At 43.9% G+C, this 18,721-nt stretch overlaps 1 protein-coding gene across 2 annotated transcripts in view; it reads left to right on the forward strand.

Moving 5' to 3' along the window:
- The window catches only part of Rtn1 (reticulon 1), a 213,988-nt gene that overhangs the window by 186,249 nt on the left and 9,018 nt on the right, over positions 1-18,721 (forward strand). For both annotated transcript variants that reach the window (XM_048415626.3, XM_048415627.3), the window contains 2 exons: positions 14,585-14,792; positions 17,999-18,137. In XM_048415626.3, the coding sequence (XP_048271583.3) occupies positions 14,585-14,792; positions 17,999-18,137 (347 nt within the window). The remainder of the gene's footprint in view (positions 1-14,584; positions 14,793-17,998; positions 18,138-18,721) is intronic.

The raw sequence follows: 18,721 nt of genomic DNA on the forward strand, positions 1-18,721 counted from the left end.
CAGCCGCGCAGTTAAAGTGCTTCCTTATTGTTCCTGCTTCCCAGTGCATCTGTTTCTGCCCAAAGGTTGAGATCAGAGCCATTAACTGAGAGGGCATTCTTAGGAGGGAGGGACACACCCATTCCAGGCTTGTTATTTGTGGTCACACAAAGGAGACTGGAAAAGCAGACCAGCTCTCCAAATCCTGAAAATATGATGGCGTAGCCACTTATTAGGGTGGTTCACTCTGAAATATTTCGGTCTTTGTGACTGTCATTGGAATAACCTATACCGTTTATTTATTAACAATGGATTTCAGTGAAATAAATGGAGGGAAATAACAAAGCAGCAGCGGCTGCACTCTGGTCTAACAGAGTTATTTAGAAGCGGTCCATATTAGCACTGGGTGTGGCCGCCCTCCAGCCTGGCTGGCTTTTCAGCCATTTTTACTCAGCCTCATATTTCACACATCCATCTCTCCTTTGTTACGTTAAGATTTTCTCCCTCACCTTGCATGAAGAGGAGGAAGGGAGAAATCGCAAGAATGGATGGTGGGAGCTAAAGTTGGGGTGTTGGTCAGATGCGGTGTCTTTTGATATTTAACAAATATGGTTCTGAAGAAGGTGCATTTGGTGGAACCTGCAGGGGTTTGCAGCATCCTTGGGGACCAAGAACACTCGGAGTGGTAGCTCTTTTTACCTTTTAACCTAATATCTTCTCCTTATAATACATCATGGGGGGGCAGGGGGCTGTCCCTTTCATCTTTAATGCTTCTGCGGGAATTTTCTTTTATTTTTAAGGAACGACAAAAACACAAATCTCAGAATTAAAAGCACTCTTGCTTTGGTTCTTGTTTGTTGATTTGGGTGGCAATGGCAAGAAATACAGTCGTCTGCTTCGAGTCCTGTGGGCCTGTTAGAAATGTGATTGTCAAAAGCAAATAGGTGAGCCATAAATTTAAAAGGCAATAAATAAGAAATGTCCAGCCAAGGGGTAAAATTTTAGAAAACGGTGACATGGAACAGCATACGTTGGACAGAGAAGGTGGCTGTGAAATGCTTTGTAGCGTTTCTTCTGGGTCCCTGTGCTTAGCTCCATCAGTTGGATGCTCACACTCTGCAACTGTATCTGCACAGGAAGTTTAGATGGACAAGAGGACCTGTGGTTAGGTTTTGATTCTGGGGATCTTCTACTCTCAGCAGAAGCAGATATGGAATGATGGCAGGTTTTGTTTTATTTATGTAGGTACTGAGTATTATAGCATCCCAGCGACAAGGGTTTTGCATTGGTTTATTTCAGACTTGAAAGTGGATATTTTTATAATCAGGAATTAGCGTGAAACGCAATAATGTGCCCACTGAATTGTGTCCCTAGCCAGTCATACAGCTACTTGAGAAGATTAATTCAGGATTGCCGAAGAGCCTGTACAGCCAGTGACCTTTGATTGTCATTAGAGTCATTGATTTCTTTTTCTCACACAGAACAAAGCCATTACCTTGAAAATTGACTAATAGCCCACTAGGTAGTTTAGTGACACCACAGGGCCGAGGTAAGAATGAATTACTGCTTTGTTGGCTTCCCCTCCCTGTGAGACCTTGCTTCATAAACTGAAGCTGGAGTAGATTCGAAATACAGACCCACTTCAGTTCCTTTATCGTTTAAAGCAAATTGTTCTAATCCCAGGGTACACCTTAGAATCACCTGGAATGCTTTAAAAAGCACAAAGGATGTGGGCCCTACCCCTAGAGCTGAGCATCATGATTTAAAAAAAAAAAACCACTCCTTGAATGACTTTAATATACAGGGTTGAAGCCGCTATGTATAGTAACTCTTAGTGTGCCCAGCTCTTAGGCCAGCAGAAGCCCAGCACACCGACGGCATGGGTGTGTCCTAGGAGCAGCTCCAGTATGGTTAGAAGTCGGTCGAACCCAGCTGAAAATGTCCTCTGGAAGTATTGAGCTGCTTTCCCTAGAGAGGAAATACATGAACTTTAGGGTGCCTCTGCAGTTAAATTTTCAGCTACAAATTACATCATTGTATTTCATGGAAATGTATCATAGAACTGGAGTGCATGGGTTGGATCGGTGTGTGTGTGTGTGTGTGTAACGTATGTGATTTCAGCCGAAGACAACAATTAATGACAGTTCGTGTCTATGCTACCAGCACTGAAGATGCTGAGATGGGAAACTAGTGCAAAGCTACCTGGGATTGTAGAGCAACACTGCATCACAAACAAAAGAACCTAGACCGAGAGAGAGAGAGAGAGAGAGAGAGAGAGAGAGAGAGAGAGAGAGAGAGAGAGAGAGACTAAACACACCTGTAATCCCAGAGCTGGATGACCAGCGGTTCAAGGATGCCTTGCTCACACAGTGAGTTCAAGGCCAGCCTATGAGACCCTGTCTCAAAATGCAAAACAAAACAAACAAAAACAACCCTCTAAATGTTGTAGGGTATAGGTTCAGCTAAAGGAGCTAATTTTATCATTTGCAGCCATCTTAATTTTTCCTAGGCCTTTTGATTGATCTTTTTCAGCCCTCTCAAGTCCTCTGCATAGACGTTTGTTTCACATTTTCATTTAGCAGGTGATGGCTGCTGCTTCCGCCAGGCGCCCAGCTAGTGACAACCCGCGCCCTGCGTCCCACTGTTCTGCCATCTGCCTCCGAGGTTGATGGTGCTTTCCTCGGTGATTTCTCAAGATGAGCTAGCTGAACAATGGTGAAGAGCTCTCATATTTACAAGTTGATATTTTTCCGAGTATCCTCTTTCAAATTTCCAGTTGTTTCTTGGATGGCAGGAGACTCAAAGAAGAGAAGTGAGTCTTGCCCAAGATCTTGTGAGAGGTGGTAAATTCCGTAGCCGAAGGTGACTTCCGGTGTGACACAGGGCTCTTCCCCACCTAGCACTCACCGCCTCCCTTACTGATGCGGAGTGACAGAACATGAGCTCCCATAGACCTCTCTGAGATGTTTTCATATATGTTCTTCTTTATAGACAAAGCAAAGTCCAGTAGTAATGCAGATGTCCCACTTAGGCTATTGTTGTCCTGGTCACCGCCATCACTGAGTGGTCATTCTAAATTCTTCTAAATGTTAGCAACTTGTCAGTAGTTGTCCTAAACCCCAGTGATGTGCTTGGTCCCAAGTCTCCATGACATCCCTCTCATTGTCTAAGGCAGGGAATTCAGAACCTAAGGGTGAGAGGATTAGTGATTTGCTCTATATTTGTATTCAACCACACCACTTAAATCCAATGATCCCATGCCAGAGAGACAAAGAATAATGAGCAGCATCCACCCATAGGAATCTGTGCTCTAAAGACCCCCACCGCCTTTTTATGGCTTTCCCTGTGCTCAACAAATTCCATGGGCAGCATCCATAGTAGTGTGGTGGTTTGGCCCATCTGCTATGTGCTTGATGCTAAGGCTCGACTTTTATTTTATTGCGTTATGACGCCACCAGAATGCAAAATTTTGATAAGCTTTTATTTATTCTTTCAAAATGAAGTAGTTTGGAAATTCTGTGGTAGCCTTCAGTGCTCTATGGAACTTCTTTACAATTTTCTGATCTGAATGATACTGGTCAAAACACTTACTAAAGACCCAAGCATCCCATAATACATGACAAACATATGTATTTTAGCCACAGTAACTGAACGAAATGGTCAGGGTTTTTTTTTTTTTTAATTGCATTTGAGGGCTGGGGGAATAATCCAATCGATAGAGTACTTGCTGTGTAAGCATGAGGTCCTGAGCAGATCTCCAGATTTTATGTTAAAAAGCTCAGAGTCAGCGTCAGCTGGTACTGGGGAGGTGGAGACAGGCCGGTCCCTGGAGGTTAGTGGCCAGCCAGTCTAACCTACTCCTTGAGCCTCACTTCCCAGTGAAAGCCCTCGTCTCAAAAAATGAGATGCATGGCTCTGAGGAGTGAGACCAGAGGTTGACCTTCAGCCTCCACACACGTACACGCAAGCATGCTTGCCTGTGCATGTGTGTGCACCCACCTTTGCATACAAACATGAGTGAGTAAACAAAGGAGTTTGGTAAGACAGGGTCACGTTTGCACAAATGCAGACCAGTCTTGCCTTCTACCAGAGCCAGCCTTTTATTTAGGCTCATTATTAGAATATGCCAGATATTAGAACATAACATTATATAGCAAACTCCTCCCCAATACAGATGCTAATGAGATCCTGTGGGACTTCTGCTCAGCTGGGGAGCTGGGACTTTCCTTGGTAAAGAAAACCTCCCAGTGCGCAGGTAATATTTCAAATGTGTTCTGTCCAGGCAGTCAGAGCCACTGACGGGGGATGCTTTCATTTTCACAGTGTCTCCATCACTGTCGAGAGGAACGTTATAAGGGTCTGTATTTCAGAGTCTGAGGTAGAAATGACTTTTTTTCTGCTTCCCTAACAGTGATGCATGCACACTATGAATTTTTACGCAAAGAAGTTCAGTAAAAGATACAAGTCACCCCAATTCCTACCATTCGGAGTTGATCAGTGTGCATAGTTGCTGGGTATTGTCTAATATATCCTGTCTGCCTCTGTATATACTTGTAGGTATGCACATCATAAAAATGAAGCTAAAGGCTGGGCATGCAAGGAAAAAGAGTTTTTATGAAATGAGATGTGAAGATCTCAAAAATAATTTTTGGTTTTTTTTGTTTTGTTTTTCAAGACAGGGTTTCTCTGTGTAACTCTGGCTGTCCTGAAACTCACTATATAGATGAGGCTGGCCTTGAGCTCACAGTCATCCTCATGCTTCTGCCTCCCAAGTGCTGGAATTAAAAGTATGCACCACCATACCCAGCTCAAAAACAATTTAAAATGACTTAACATAAGAACCTGACATAGGACTGAAAGAACTAGGAATTCAGACATAAATCTCTACTGCATGAGCTATTCCTAAAATTAGGAATAATACCATGATAAATATTATTAAGTTAATTATACATTTCAGTTTGAGCTAGATAGTTGCACTTTCCACAATTTCTATCTTAAATAATTTATTTATTTTTATTTTATATGCATTGGTATTTTGCCTGCAAGTATATCTGTATCCAGGGATCAGATCCCCTGGAACTGGAGTTACCGACAGCTGTGAGTTGCTATGTGGGCACTGGGAATCGAACCTGGGTCCTCTGGAAGAGCACCCAGTGCTCTTAGCTGCTGAACCATCTCTTCAGACCCTACAATATCTATTTTAAAAATAAATATTTTTAAATGAATAAGAAGGATTGACAAAGATGCCGATCTATATCCACATCTTCGAATTTGTTCTAGTTCCTGGATTTTTGTGAGTTAATACTTATTTCATTAAAAGCAGCAGCTCGGTTCTATGTTTGAAGCACAGCTTGTGGGTGAAATCCTCACCGCAGCTAGCTGCCCTTCTTCGTTTTTAGAAGGTCTCTCCCTGTCTCTCTCCCCCTCCCTTGTCCTCGGCTCCATCGTCTCACTCCATCCACTTTATGTTCGAAAGGATAGTCTGCTTTCAGTTCATCTGCATCTTTGGACGAGCTAACATATTCTGGAACATAAATATGGAGCAATGTTTTAAATTAGTTTAGAATATCATTAAATTTTAAAATCCACTGATCCCAGCAGGAAAAAAAATAATTTTGATCTTAAGTGTGTGGTTTTCCGAATATCATATCCCTGTTAAGAAAAAGAGAATACACACATGCGTGCAAACACACACACACACACACACACACACACACACACACACACACACACCAATATTCCCATCCCTCCTGGCCTCTAGTGCACACCTGTGCATTTCTTTCATATCACCGCTCTTCCTGTTCTTTTGAAACTACAGCAGCCATTTGGAAAAATATGGCTTCCTTATAATTAAGCTCACATTTTAAAAAAGCTAAAATCTTGATGTTAATGATTCTGTAAAACACATATTTTGGGCCCAACATGGTGGCTCACACTTGTAATCCTAGCACTCAGAAGATGAGACAGGAGAATTTCCATGACTTTGAGGCTACCCTGGGATTTGGCTTGGAATTCTAAGCCAGCCCAAAGCGATAATATCTGATATTATCTGACTAGGTGACAACTTATATTATATGGTATATTTTATATGTAGTTTTACAACTTAATTACAATTGTGTTCTAAATTTATAGCATTTATTTCAGATAAGAAAATTGAAATTTTTAGAAAACTACAATTGGAAAACAAAGATCTGTTTTCCTAAAATATGTTTGAGCTGTATATCCATATTAACTCAGAACAAAGCTGTTTTATTGCATCATTGAATAAAATTCTTAGATCCTTCCTCACTTCTGCACGCTACCAAATGGAACAGGGGAAAGAATTCGGTTGTCATTCACAAGTTCATCATCCATCTGGGTGTGGATTTTGAACAAGTGAAAAATACAAATATAAGAAGGTTTAACTATAAAATGCATTGCAGTGCTCCCCAGGCCACAACAGCCACGTGCCAAATGGGATCGTATTTTACCTCTGTCCTTCATCTGTTCACCACACTGCTGTCTGACAAACCTCAGATCTGGTGATAGCTAGCCTTCTCAAAAGCACAGTAATTTAACAAAGGGGACCAGATACGATGAGAAATCGTTCCTCTTCATACATCTTTTTAGTTCAAGAAATATTTCTTTGCTGTCGTATTTTGGCCAAAAATAAGTCAAGAATACCCTCTAGAAGTCAGAACAGAAACATCAGCTGTCTGCCGCCGCCGTCCTTTCCAGTGCCACTGCCACAATGGACTTGAAACTCACGTAGAACTTACTTAAGACCTTGTGGCTAATTATGGTTGATGACTAAAATACCAGATGAACCATTTTATTTTTTGATCTAGTAAAAAAGCTGGATGAGAAGTACAGAAAGACGTTGAGTACTTACTGCCCCAGAGTGAATGAACTCTAAGGCCACAGCCGCCATCTTTCCCCTCATGCAGCCATTTCCTTCTTGCGTCACAGTTTGTGGGAAGGCTCTCGCCCGTGAAACCTCGACTTAACTCAAAGTTTAGAAGAAAATGGCTTGTCTTAAATGTGTGTGTCATTTTCTGGACAGGCCTTATGCTGGTGACCCTGGACCTAGTTGTCACCAAGCTTGCCTCAGAGGAAGGAGAGAACAGGGATGCTCTCGGCACCACTGATGAGAGCTTAGAATCACTCCACCAGCTCAGGGGAAAAGGCGAGGCTTGCCTAAGCCTCCAGTGCTTGCTTCCCCAACATGAGACGCAGCCAGCAGGAATTGTCCACTACAGCCATCTTCACTCGTGAAGAGAGGTTCCAGCCATTGCTGCTGGCTGTGACTTTGTCAATCAAATCCTTTATTTTCCTTTGTTCCTCCAAAGCTCATTTAAAGAGTGGGTTAAATGCTGGACCTTTTTACTGTATCTAGGATATACCGAGCTTCCCGCACCTTCCCTTTTAAAACATCAACAGGGTTACTGTAACAGCTAGAAAAAGTGTTGGCATTTTCTTCTGACAGCCAGATTGGCTGTGTTTAGGTGGTATGAAGGAAGGACCTGGGAAATGGCATCGGTAATTCTGTCGGCAGCTTCCCAGTGGGGCTCATGACTACTGGGCTGCCATTTGAAGTTCCACTGTGTGGGAGACTCTATCTTAGCAAATGAAATTCAGGGTTTATTCCACTAAAAGGCATCGTCTTTGAAGGTCTTGGAGTTTGAGTGTTGTTTAATGTAAAATGGGAGATTAAGCAAAGCAAGTCATTTCGGTGTCTTCATTTCTGCGCTCAGTGGTGATATCTTGTTGGCCTCATGAAAATCAATCAGGAACTGGTTTTCCTGTCATCTTTTTGGACACTAGACTGGAGAGAATTCGGGCTTGTGTAGCCTTCTATGAGTTCTCATGAGGTAGCAGGTCACTGCAATCAAAGCACTGAGGGTGGGCTGAAAAGTTTGTAACTATCAATATACTATTATTTGTCAGTGATTTTCTGTTTGAAATGGGTATGCTTCTACCAACAGAACTTTTTTTCTTACATTTCCCCACTTGGTCTTATTTAATGTAGCATGAACTTGTGATACAATGGTGTCTATAATCTTTTCTGCACTAAGATGGTAGCTAGGCATGATAGTGCTTGCTTTAATCCCAGCTTTGGAGGGCAAAGGTAGAAGGAACAGGTATACAAGACCACCCTAGCCTACATGGTGAGTTCAAGACCAACCTAGCCTACATGATGAGTTCAAGACCTCCCTAGCCTACATGGTGAGTTCAAGACCACCCTAGCTTACATGGTGAGTTCAAAACCACCCTAGGCTACATAGTGAATTCAAGACCAGCCTAGCCTACATAGTGAGTTTATGATCAGCCTTGGCTACAAGAGACCTTGTCTCAGAAAAACAAAAAAAAAGAAAGACAAATGGATCGATGATGCAGACAATTGTTTAATTTATTGCCATTTTATATTTACGTGTGCCACATTTTCTTTTATAAATAAAATATGAATCATTGCACTACTGTCTTCTTCACTTATACATTTTTAATAAGCTTTCTAAATACCACAGCCACTATTGGGTCATACAACGGAATGTATCTAAGAGTTTCCAAACCAAAAAGCGTTGGATCACAGTGAAGGGCTTTCTTTCTAGAAAATTGGCATAGAGTTTACTTTTCAGTGGTTCTAACATGGATCACTACTCTCATTACCTTTTCTGGTTTTAGTGAGATGCTGGAGGTTACTGGCACACTGATGTTCGATACTGAGATTCTTCAGATCCCTTAGTTCATCTTTGACTGCATTAGTTTTTAGTCCCAGGTGGTTGTGCACCCATACCTGTGGCTTAAGGACTAAGCTGAGATCATCAAACCTCGCCCATTTATCAAACTGATAGGACCCGCTGATGCATCCTTTTAAATCCAATGTGTTGCCCCCAGGCTTTTTAGCAAAGTAGCCTCAGTTGTTGGAATTGTCAAAGTGATGCAGTGAGGCACCTGTCCTCCCAAGCATGCTCAGTGCGCTACTGTTTAACTTCTCCACGGTTTTTCTGCATGAGAACAATATTAAAAGAGGAGACCTGTCTCTGCTGTGCTGTCCCCACGGCACTGGAGGCCATTTGCTGCAGTTGTAGGATTATTAATGACACTGTATTCAAGGCCTCCTATTCTGGTTCCACTTCGTGTTGTTACAACACAGTAGCACAGTCTTGGTAAACTTGTAAAGGAACTCTGATTTCGGTATACAGTTCTGCAGGTCCACAGTTGAGGACCTGCACCCGGTGATGGCCTCCTTGCAGGCAGAGCCTTGAGCTGCTACAGGGCATCTGGTGACAAGAGACAGGGAGCACACTGTGCATTTGTGTTCAGATCTTTCTCTGCTCAGTGTTCAATCATAGGGGCTCCACTCTGAGGACTTTATTCGATTTAATCCTAATCCCTTTTCTATGCCTCCACTTCCAAATCCCTTAGTTGGATTAGGTTTTCCACCCTCTTAAACTTCACAATGGGGATTCAATTCTAAAGTGAATTTTGGAGGAAGCAAGCTATATTCTAACCATAGTGGGTACTATAAAGCTTGCTAAGACGGCCCCATCATTGCCATCAGATTCAAATGGGAGAAGTCGGCATTTGGAATGTGGAACACATAGATTCGCTTCTGAAATCACAACTTTATTGCCTCCCACCCATACCGCTCCATCCTAGGGGCACTGAACCGTCTGCCTGCACTCTGATGGCACATGGTTATGGCTGCTCTCCCAGCCCATCTGTCTCCCACTATAAGCCTGAGTCCCAGGCACTGTCATTTTCGCATCTGACCCCTTGGATCTGAGTCTCTTCTCGCTGTGTGTTGTGTGTCAGTTCACAGCCCCAGGTCAGCCCAGCATCTACAGATCATAGCACCCAAAATGGAATCATGTTGCTGCATCAACCTGGGTCCTTGACTTTAATCAAAGCCCCTCTGTCTTTTGGTGATCCTTTTATTCATCCCTTTTGGAATCTTCATTGTGTAGCAGAACCACCCAACAGAAACATCATGTAAGCTACATGTAAACATTTAAGTTTTCTAGTAGTAACATTAAAAAGTAAAACTAGGCAATATTAATTTTGATAATACCTTTCACTTAACCCAACATATCCAAAGCCATTAGCTTTACAACATATCATCAATATGAAAATCATTAACAAGATATTTTACATCCTTCTTTTTAAAGAACAAAGTCTAAATCCCAGTATTTTAGTTCACACTCGCAGAGCATCTGCCCCACTTGGAATCAGCCACATTCAAGTACTCCGTAGCCATGTGTGGCCTGTCACATTTGGTTTGCATTAGACATGCTTCAGCCTTTCCTGCTGCCATCCAACCATACTTTAACCTCCTGAGACTCAAGAAGACTCACTAACCATTCTTCACGTAGAATGTGTTCATTTTCAAGGCCCTTTGCATTACTTCAACATATCTACCTGTATCTGTTTCTTTTCTAAAAGTCTCTCTCACCTCTTTCTTGTTTTCTTGAGGAGAGAAGTTAGGACTGATCTCCACCCATCCATTTTCACGATAATTCTAGCTTCTTCTCAGCCTGAAGGTTGAGTAGTACACTACTCCATAGGTGCCATTTTCCTTCTTTCTCTGAACTTCTGTTTTTCTAGTCCCTAACTACTTGACCCCACTCCTCCCAGCATGGCCCCCGTGCACAAAACCACATGACCTTCCAGTCTGCAGATTCAGTGGTTCTTTCCTGGTCCTCACTTCCTTTGGTGTATCTGCAGCACTCTCCCTGGAATGCTGGGAAGCTTCCGTCCTCACAGTTACTGAAATCTACACTGCTGTGTCTGCCTCTTCCCGTCCTCCGGACTCTTTACTGCTCCACTTCTAACTATGGCTTTACCCTAAACTGTGTCCCTTCATCTCACATCTCACGTCTCACAGATTTCCTGCACTCCCGGGGCTTCAACCGTTTTGTTCTATTCCGGATGTACTCAAGTGTTAATATCCTAGCCTGTCTATCAGATTTCAGTGCTGCATGTTTATCAGGTTTCCAACTGCCTGCGTGCGCAGACCCTGAATAGCTCTGCATATACAATATCAAATGCCATTTTGACTGGAGGTCACAGTGATGGGACCTAAAAAGGCATTTAACTTCTAAGCTTTTCTTAAAAATCAGCTTTGTGTGTAATTGTCATACTTTTCTGTGATTTCCCGCCCCACATCACGACCCAGGCTGTGGCTCTGCCTCTAGGTCTCGTGTCAGAATCTAGGTATCACCCGATTATTTCTCTTTATCAGTGATGCTAACTTCTCATTATCTGTAACTCTTCCCTTCTCCTACATAGAGTGACCACTCTTGTTAACTAATCCTCCATAGTGTTTCTCTTTATCCACCTCTTGCCCTTAACAGACTGTGCCCCAAGTTTACAAAGCACCCCCACTTCTTCCTTTATCCATTCTAAGACTACTAAACCTCAGATTCAGCTCGTATTTCCTCCTGCAGTACAGATAGACCGGCACTGAGTTGGGGTTTGTTCAGATGACTGTGCAGTCATCCCAGCTGAACCTTCCCATCCTTGAAAATATAGAGAGAACATTTTATAATCATTTTATTCTCATGCTTATTGGAAGTGATCACCAGACTATTAGTAAGGACTCCATTTTATTGGAATAAAAACAATCCATTTAAATAGCTAGTTGTGAGATTTATTTAAGATATAACCATGTGGCCCAAAATTGATTTTTTTTTATCCATTGAGAGGTCATTTAATAGAAAATGGGAAAAAGCAACTATTTTGTTTGGGAGAAAGCATCAAATTTAGGGGTTGCGTCTACTTTGTCATAGTGAGAAAACATGTTCAGCTTTTAGCTTCCTTGCTTCATGTACTGCCTGTCTAATGGGGTTTATTGTAAGACTCGAATGAAATAATACAAGAAAATGCTCTTAACACTTTAGTATCCACAAGGATAATATTGACACACAGTACTCGGCCTTCACCGTCCGCCCTTTACCAGGCTTCTTCTGTTGATGGAAGTTTCTCATCATCGTAAGCTGGTGGGCACACCTGCTCCTGATGGCTGCATTCCACACATGGACTCAGCGAGCCTCTCTGCCCACAGATTCTTCCAAGATTGCCCCAGACTGGGTACCAGCTGCTCGCAGCTTTGTGAGCAGGTGACCAGAGCTACAGAAGTCTTTCTAGGAGGAACCTGCATTGAAGGTGTTTAACGATTCATTCAGTAGGGAATCGGTGGAAGTGGCAAAATCCTATCTCTTTCTGGTCTGGAAATGACTTGCAGAATGGCCCATATTCCTTTTTAAGCTGCAGGTTTGGGTGTAAACCACCTTTCCCAGGACTCAGAGTTATTCCAGGCTTCCTTACAAGGTGTTTGGATCCCCATGTGCCCATCCATGAGGTGGTGCTGCCCTTAAACAAGTGGCAGTTACTCATTTGTAATGGTAAAATCTCTCCCTATCGTCACTTCTCAGGTAGTATTATGGCCCCGTCTCCGAGCACAAGCCTGGTGTTCAGCTCTTCCTTGGTGGGGACCAGATCCATGAAGAGAGCTGTTGGGGGCTCACACACCCTAAGACCTTCAGCCTGATGGTCTAGACCCCGGCCAAAGCTCACTTGGACTTAATGCTTCTGAGCTTGCCAAGAGGAGTCAGACCATGTGGAATTCTTACCTTCTCCCCCTTCTGTCACCTGCTCTCGGGGCTGCAGGAGCTCATAGGTCATTTCTTCCTAAAGGTCTTCTGCACCTGAAAATGTTATATTTTGACATTCTTCTAGAGGGAAAATTATTTGGTCGGATTGTGTGAATTTCATTGCTAAGGAAAAGTAAATCTTCTCATGCAGTGCCCAGTTCTGGCATCTTGACATTAAAAAAAAAAAAAAAATGAAGACAGTGGTGGTATAGACTTTGGGGGAAAAAAATGTTATCCAAAGAGCTTAATTACAAATGGTCAATCAGTGTGGCGGGATTGGAGCAGAAAGAAGCTACAGTCAAGTAGTGACTTCTGGACCTGTGGCCCTGACCCTCGCTTTAAAAGGAAAATAGAAACTCTTGTTTCTTTCCCAGACATGCTGTGAGCTTTTCCTTTCTCTACTTCCTGTATCGGAGGAGTGTCACAAGAAAAAGGGACTCGTGCTTTCCTTCAAACCCCTGGCTGTCCGCTGGTAACTTAAAGCTGAAGCCATTGAGGGGCCATAGAGATGGCGCAAGGCAATTGGTAGGGAGGATGTTTTCTCCAGTCTCACACTGCTAGGAGCCCTTGAGGCCTGAAGAAAGAGTCTCTTGCCTTGCAACCGCCTGAGACAGATCTGCTGGGAGGAGGGTTTTGCACGTTGCTGAACGCTGTTCCCATGTCTCCTTGTTAGCCTCCGGTCGTCAGCAGGTGTGGCATGCTATGTCTTCAGTACAGATTGATCATCTCCAACATATACAATTTGGGATGCCGATATGCCACCACAAATGGCAAGTTCCACACCGTGAATCTCAGTAACCTACAAGGAAGTGCTTTAAAATATTGTCTAAAATGACCTTCACGCTGTGTGTGCGTATCATATATGAAACATAAATGGGTTTTATGTTTAGACATGAGGGTCATGGTTCCAGAGGGTTAGAGTCCGTGGCTGTCATGGTGGGGAGCGTGGCAGCAGGCAGGCATGGTGCTGGCGCGGTATCTGAGAGCTTACATTTTTGTCTACAGGCAGGAGGTAGAGAGAGAAAGACACTGGGGAAGGCATGGGTTTTTGAACCTCAAAACCTGCCTCCAGTGACTCACTTCCTTCAACAAGGCTACAGCTCTTCATCCTCCCCAAAGAGTCCACCAGCTGGAAATATATAAAACAAATATATGGACATACAACAGTCTTTCTCACTCAAACAACAACATGGAGTATCCAAGAGTTTCATTCAAGTGTCAGCTGGGGCTGTTGGCACAGTCCCATAATAATAATTATAGTAAAAAATGTAAAGAGGTTTAAGAGATAGCTCAGTGATTAGGTTAAAATGCCTCACTCGTGTGCACGAGGCCCTGGGTGCAGTCCCCAGCACCATGGATGTCAGACTTCTGGGTTTGTTACACAGCATGTGCCTTACTTTCTTCTGGAGTTTGGAAGAAAATTGCTTTTGTCCTGGTGCATGTGGTGTTGGCTGAGGTCACGCTGACCCTTCCTCCCAAACTCCCATGTCCTTGCTGCCTGTTCTCATGGACAGGGGCATTTCCACGGCTTACATAGACTGTCTGTGTACTAGTCTGTGCATCGTAGGTCACTGTTGAGACCAAATGTTGACAGCAGGGCATCCAGTTACCCACATAATCAGTGTGATCAAAGGGGAGAACAGGCCCTCCAGAGAGTCCTCTGTGCCTTCAAGTCTGTTTCAAGGTCACGTAATCCCAGCCACTGTGTGGGTAGTGTAGTCCACAGAGACACACCCATTGTGATATGCTTGCTTACTAGGGCCACAACTATAAATCCATGAACTGTCCTTAGCATTGGGGAACTTTTCCAAATCAAAATGGAGTATCAGCTGATGTTGCCATCTCTACCCACTGCCCTCTAGATGTCTAGATGCCAGGTGGGAGCCTGTAGCCCCAGCAGCAGCAGCCTAGCCCTCAGCTCGCCCAAGGTCCTGCCAGAGTTGAGCAATATGTCTCTGTGTTCCCTTCTGCAGCTATTGACCTCCTGTACTGGCGGGACATCAAGCAGACGGGGATCGTGTTCGGGAGCTTCCTGCTGCTGCTCTTCTCCCTGACCCAGTTCAGCGTTGTGAGCGTCGTCGCCTACCTGGCCCTGGCTGCCCTCTCAGCCACCATCAGCTTCCGCATCTACAAGTCTGTTCTACAAGCTGTGCAGAAAACAGATGAGGGTCACCCTTTCAAGTGAGTGCTCCGGTTGACGGGCCCTCACCCTGCCTTTCTGGGCTCTCCCTCTGCCTCATTGCTGCTCTCAGGTGTGCTGGAACACGTTTCCCCACAACTCCAGGGAACTTTGAGAGTTTCCCAGAACCCCCGTCCCTTGGTACCTGAGGTTGTTAGTAGGTTTCTGTAGCAAACTGATTCTTAAAATAACACTATTGGGTTGCACAAGTAATCATAACCCATTATCTATGTGTAATGTTTTAAAAATACTTTTAGATTTACTTACTTTATTTTGTGTGTGAAATGTTTTGCCTGAATGTATGTGTACCACATGAATGCCTGTTGGGTCCTCTGGAACTGGGTTATGGAAAATAACCTTAGTTATAAATATTAAACGATAATTGTAGCAACCATGTGGGTGCTGGGAATTGAACCTAGGTCCTCTGAAAGAACAGTGCTCTTAACCGCTGGGCCATTTCTCTGGACCCATATTTATATTTTTTTATTTTCTCATTTAAAGAGAATTTCAAAAATTACTTAATCCAGCCACCTCCATAAGGAAGGGAGGGCAGACACTGAAATCCCCATTTACCGATGGAAATACTGAGATTCTAAGAAATAAATGACACATTCAAGGCCAGGTGGCCAGTTAATACTGTAGAATGAGGACAGGGTGTTGGGATTTTTATTTAAAGACCAATCCTTCTGAGTGGTTTAAGATTCATGAACACTCTTACCTCATGCCCTTCCCTGCATCTGTATGCAGGGAAAATTGGGTAAGAATGAATATTGGAAAAAAAATGTTTAGCTTTATCTATTTAAAATATTTTATATTTAATTAAGTGTGTGTGTGTGTCTGTCTGTCTGTCTGTCTGTCTCTCTCTCTCTCTCTCTCTCTCTCTCTGTGTGTGTGTGTGTGTGTGTGTGTGTGTGTGTACACCATGCCTGCAGGTACCCAAAGAGACTAGAGGCATGGATCCCCTGGAGCTGGAGTTCCAGGTGGTTGTGGGTGCTGGAACTGAACTCTGATCCTCTGGAACAGCAGCTAAGTGCTCTGAACTGCTGAGCCGTCTCTTCAGCCATCCCTCCCCACCTTTTGTAGAGCAATTTCTGAACTGTGTAGATGTATACAGTATGGCAGAGAACAATGACAGCCCAGTCGGTGGTATCCAGCCAACTCCATTATAGTAAACTACTCCATCCCAACTTCAGAGGGTGAGCCCGGTCGCCCGCAGAACTCAGTACGAGAGTCGCACACCCCTTCTCACTGGCCCTGGGCTCCACTGTATCATGCTCATTTCACATAATTGAGGGACGCTGCCGAGACCTGGATGAGAGAGGAAGAGGATGCTGCAGTGTGGCTCTGGACCAATCTCCAGTGCCACCTATGCATGCACCCTTCCTGTGCCTCGCCTGTCTACTAGATCAAAACCCCAGCAAAGAAAATGATACCTAGTTTAGGGGCTGGGAGCCTGAAGGTAGAGGCTGCCTGTCAGAACTTCCTTCTCAGCATCTTGGTCTTTACCTCAATGCAAACACCGGGGGAGTATGCACACTCGTGGTACCTCATGGCTTTCTAACGCTGAATCCCTGGGCCATCGGGACTAAGCTTGCTTTTATATGCCCCCATACCCACAGGTGCGGGAGTGTAGCAGTGGCTTATCTTTGTTTCTAGCAGGACACACACAGCCCAGATTTGAGTGGCCCTGGCATGTGGCCAAAGTCCTCACCTTTACCCTTCTCCTCTGTCCCAGCCTCTGTCCTTAACCATCCAGGATTCTTCTCTATCCATTGTTCTAAATCTTTGTTGTTTCTAGAGATGCTATGCTCACTCCCAAGGCTGAAATATGGGGACCTAGGTCCCATTTGGCTTCTCTCTTCTGATACCCAGTTACAGGAGCAATAACCTAACTCCTCATAGCCTGATTACTCTATTGTTCTTGTGGAGGCGAATTTAAAGTTTAAAACTCCTCCAGTCTGGTCACTCACATCAGCAAAGGGAACACCCGACTCGGTGTGTTCTAATCACAGCACACTGGCTCGACAAATCAGGAATTTCGTATTTTCTCCAAGGGGAGAAAAGCCATAACATTTAAATATAAACTCCAAAAGTCAGTTAAGGTTGCTGTCACCATGTCCCATAAACTTGTTGGAGTAAATGATTAAAAAAATGCATTTCTCCCAGTTGTGTAAAATCTGTCCCTAAAGTGCCCTATGGTTGATTACAGACTGCTATCTTTTTGTTGGATCCTCACAAGGCATCTAGAGAACTAAGAGTTCTTTGGCGGCTCCAATAAAGAGGATTTAAGGATTCTTAAAGGCACCAATCTTATTCATAAGGGTTCTGCCCACTTGAATAATAACCCTCAAAAGTACCTGGCTGATAATGCCAACATTAAGAGTGGGGATTTCAATATGGCGCTCTAGAGAAGTACAGTCATCCATAACACTCCCTACAACTCACCACAAAGCCTGCTTAGCTCTCCATCTCTGTTCATCCCATGTCTTTAAGAATTCTAGGCTAGGCAGGCAGTCCACAGCTGTCTTCAGACAGAGGAAGTGGAAGAAGGGAAGGGGAGCCAGAGCTCAGTAGGGGAGTGTGATCAAGCAGAGGAAGCTTATGCGTATTATATGAACGTATTCTATATTTTATTTTGTTTACCATCCCTGAGTTCAATCTAACTACCTGAAAAAATGGGAAACAGAGTCTCATTACTAAGAACATCATTCGCTGGGACTAATGAGCGTTTACTATGGTCCAGGCTACTGAAGTTACCATTGCTCTCTAGAGAAACCTGGAAGTCAGTTTCAGAATTAAAACAGGAATTCTTAGAATTTTGTCAAAGAACAGTTCAGGAACTAGGGTTTTCAGATAGCTCCAGAATCTAAGAAAGATGCTCATCCCTTTGTCGTCATGTGCGAAGAAACCAGTAAATGAGTGGACGGCTCCTCGGTCTTTCTTGGTTCTTCCTGGTTTCTCTGAGTTATGAGCTCATTCTTTAATGCTGTGTTTTGTGGATAGAGTCACCAAGGTCCCAGAGAGTCAGAAATTCTGCACTCCCAGTGTTTGGGAATCTAATGTGCATGGTGTCCCCCAGCCAACAGCAGCCTTGTGGAGGTGACCCAGCCCTAAGCCTCCCTGTGTGACGAGCACTTTCTCGGCCCTGGGGTGCAGCAGCCAGTGTTCAACCCTCTAATGGCGTCCCCCTGGGATGGTTTGTTGACAGGGCCTACCTGGAGCTGGAGATCACCCTGTCCCAGGAGCAGATCCAGAAGTACACGGACTGCCTGCAGCTGTATGTGAACAGCACGCTCAAGGAGTTACGGAGGCTTTTCCTCGTGCAGGACCTGGTGGATTCCTTAAAAGTATGACTGCTTCTGCTCCTTGCCTTACGGTCTGAAGTTTCTCTCCCCAAAGGAAAAATACAATAGGCAGCTACAATTCAGAGCCTACCGAACAAGCACTAATTAGTCTAGAATCTGAGAGCCTCCAGTTGTGTGACGCCATGAAACTCATCCAAGCTGGTCCCTCATTTCACAGATGACAAAACTGTGGCTTGGAGACATTTTGATACTTACCAGGGTTACCCAGTAGTGTTCAGAAGAACTAGGATCAACCCCAGGTCACACAGTTGTAGACATTTTACAAGGGAGGATGTAGATTCTTAAGCCAAGATCTCAGCCCATCTCCTAATTAGCCACTTTTAGATGTGTAGAGGACATATGTGATCTGGAGGATGCTTATAGTAAGTCCTCAGGAGCTCCTTGGGTTGAGCATCTGAGGGGAAGACCCATTCATGCCCAGCATGGAGCATGGGGGAGATCTGGAACACCACACACATGGGAGTAGGGGAGAGCTTTATTTCAGGTGATTTCACTCTTATCTAGTCCAGTAGTTCTCAGTCTTCCTAAGGCTGTGATGTGACCCTTTAATACAGTTCCTCATGTTG

The sequence above is a fragment of the Myodes glareolus genome, chromosome 11 (genome assembly GCF_982192425.1).
Source record: "Myodes glareolus chromosome 11, mMyoGla1.1, whole genome shotgun sequence".
In the NCBI taxonomy this organism is placed as follows: Eukaryota; Metazoa; Chordata; class Mammalia; order Rodentia; family Cricetidae; genus Myodes; species Myodes glareolus.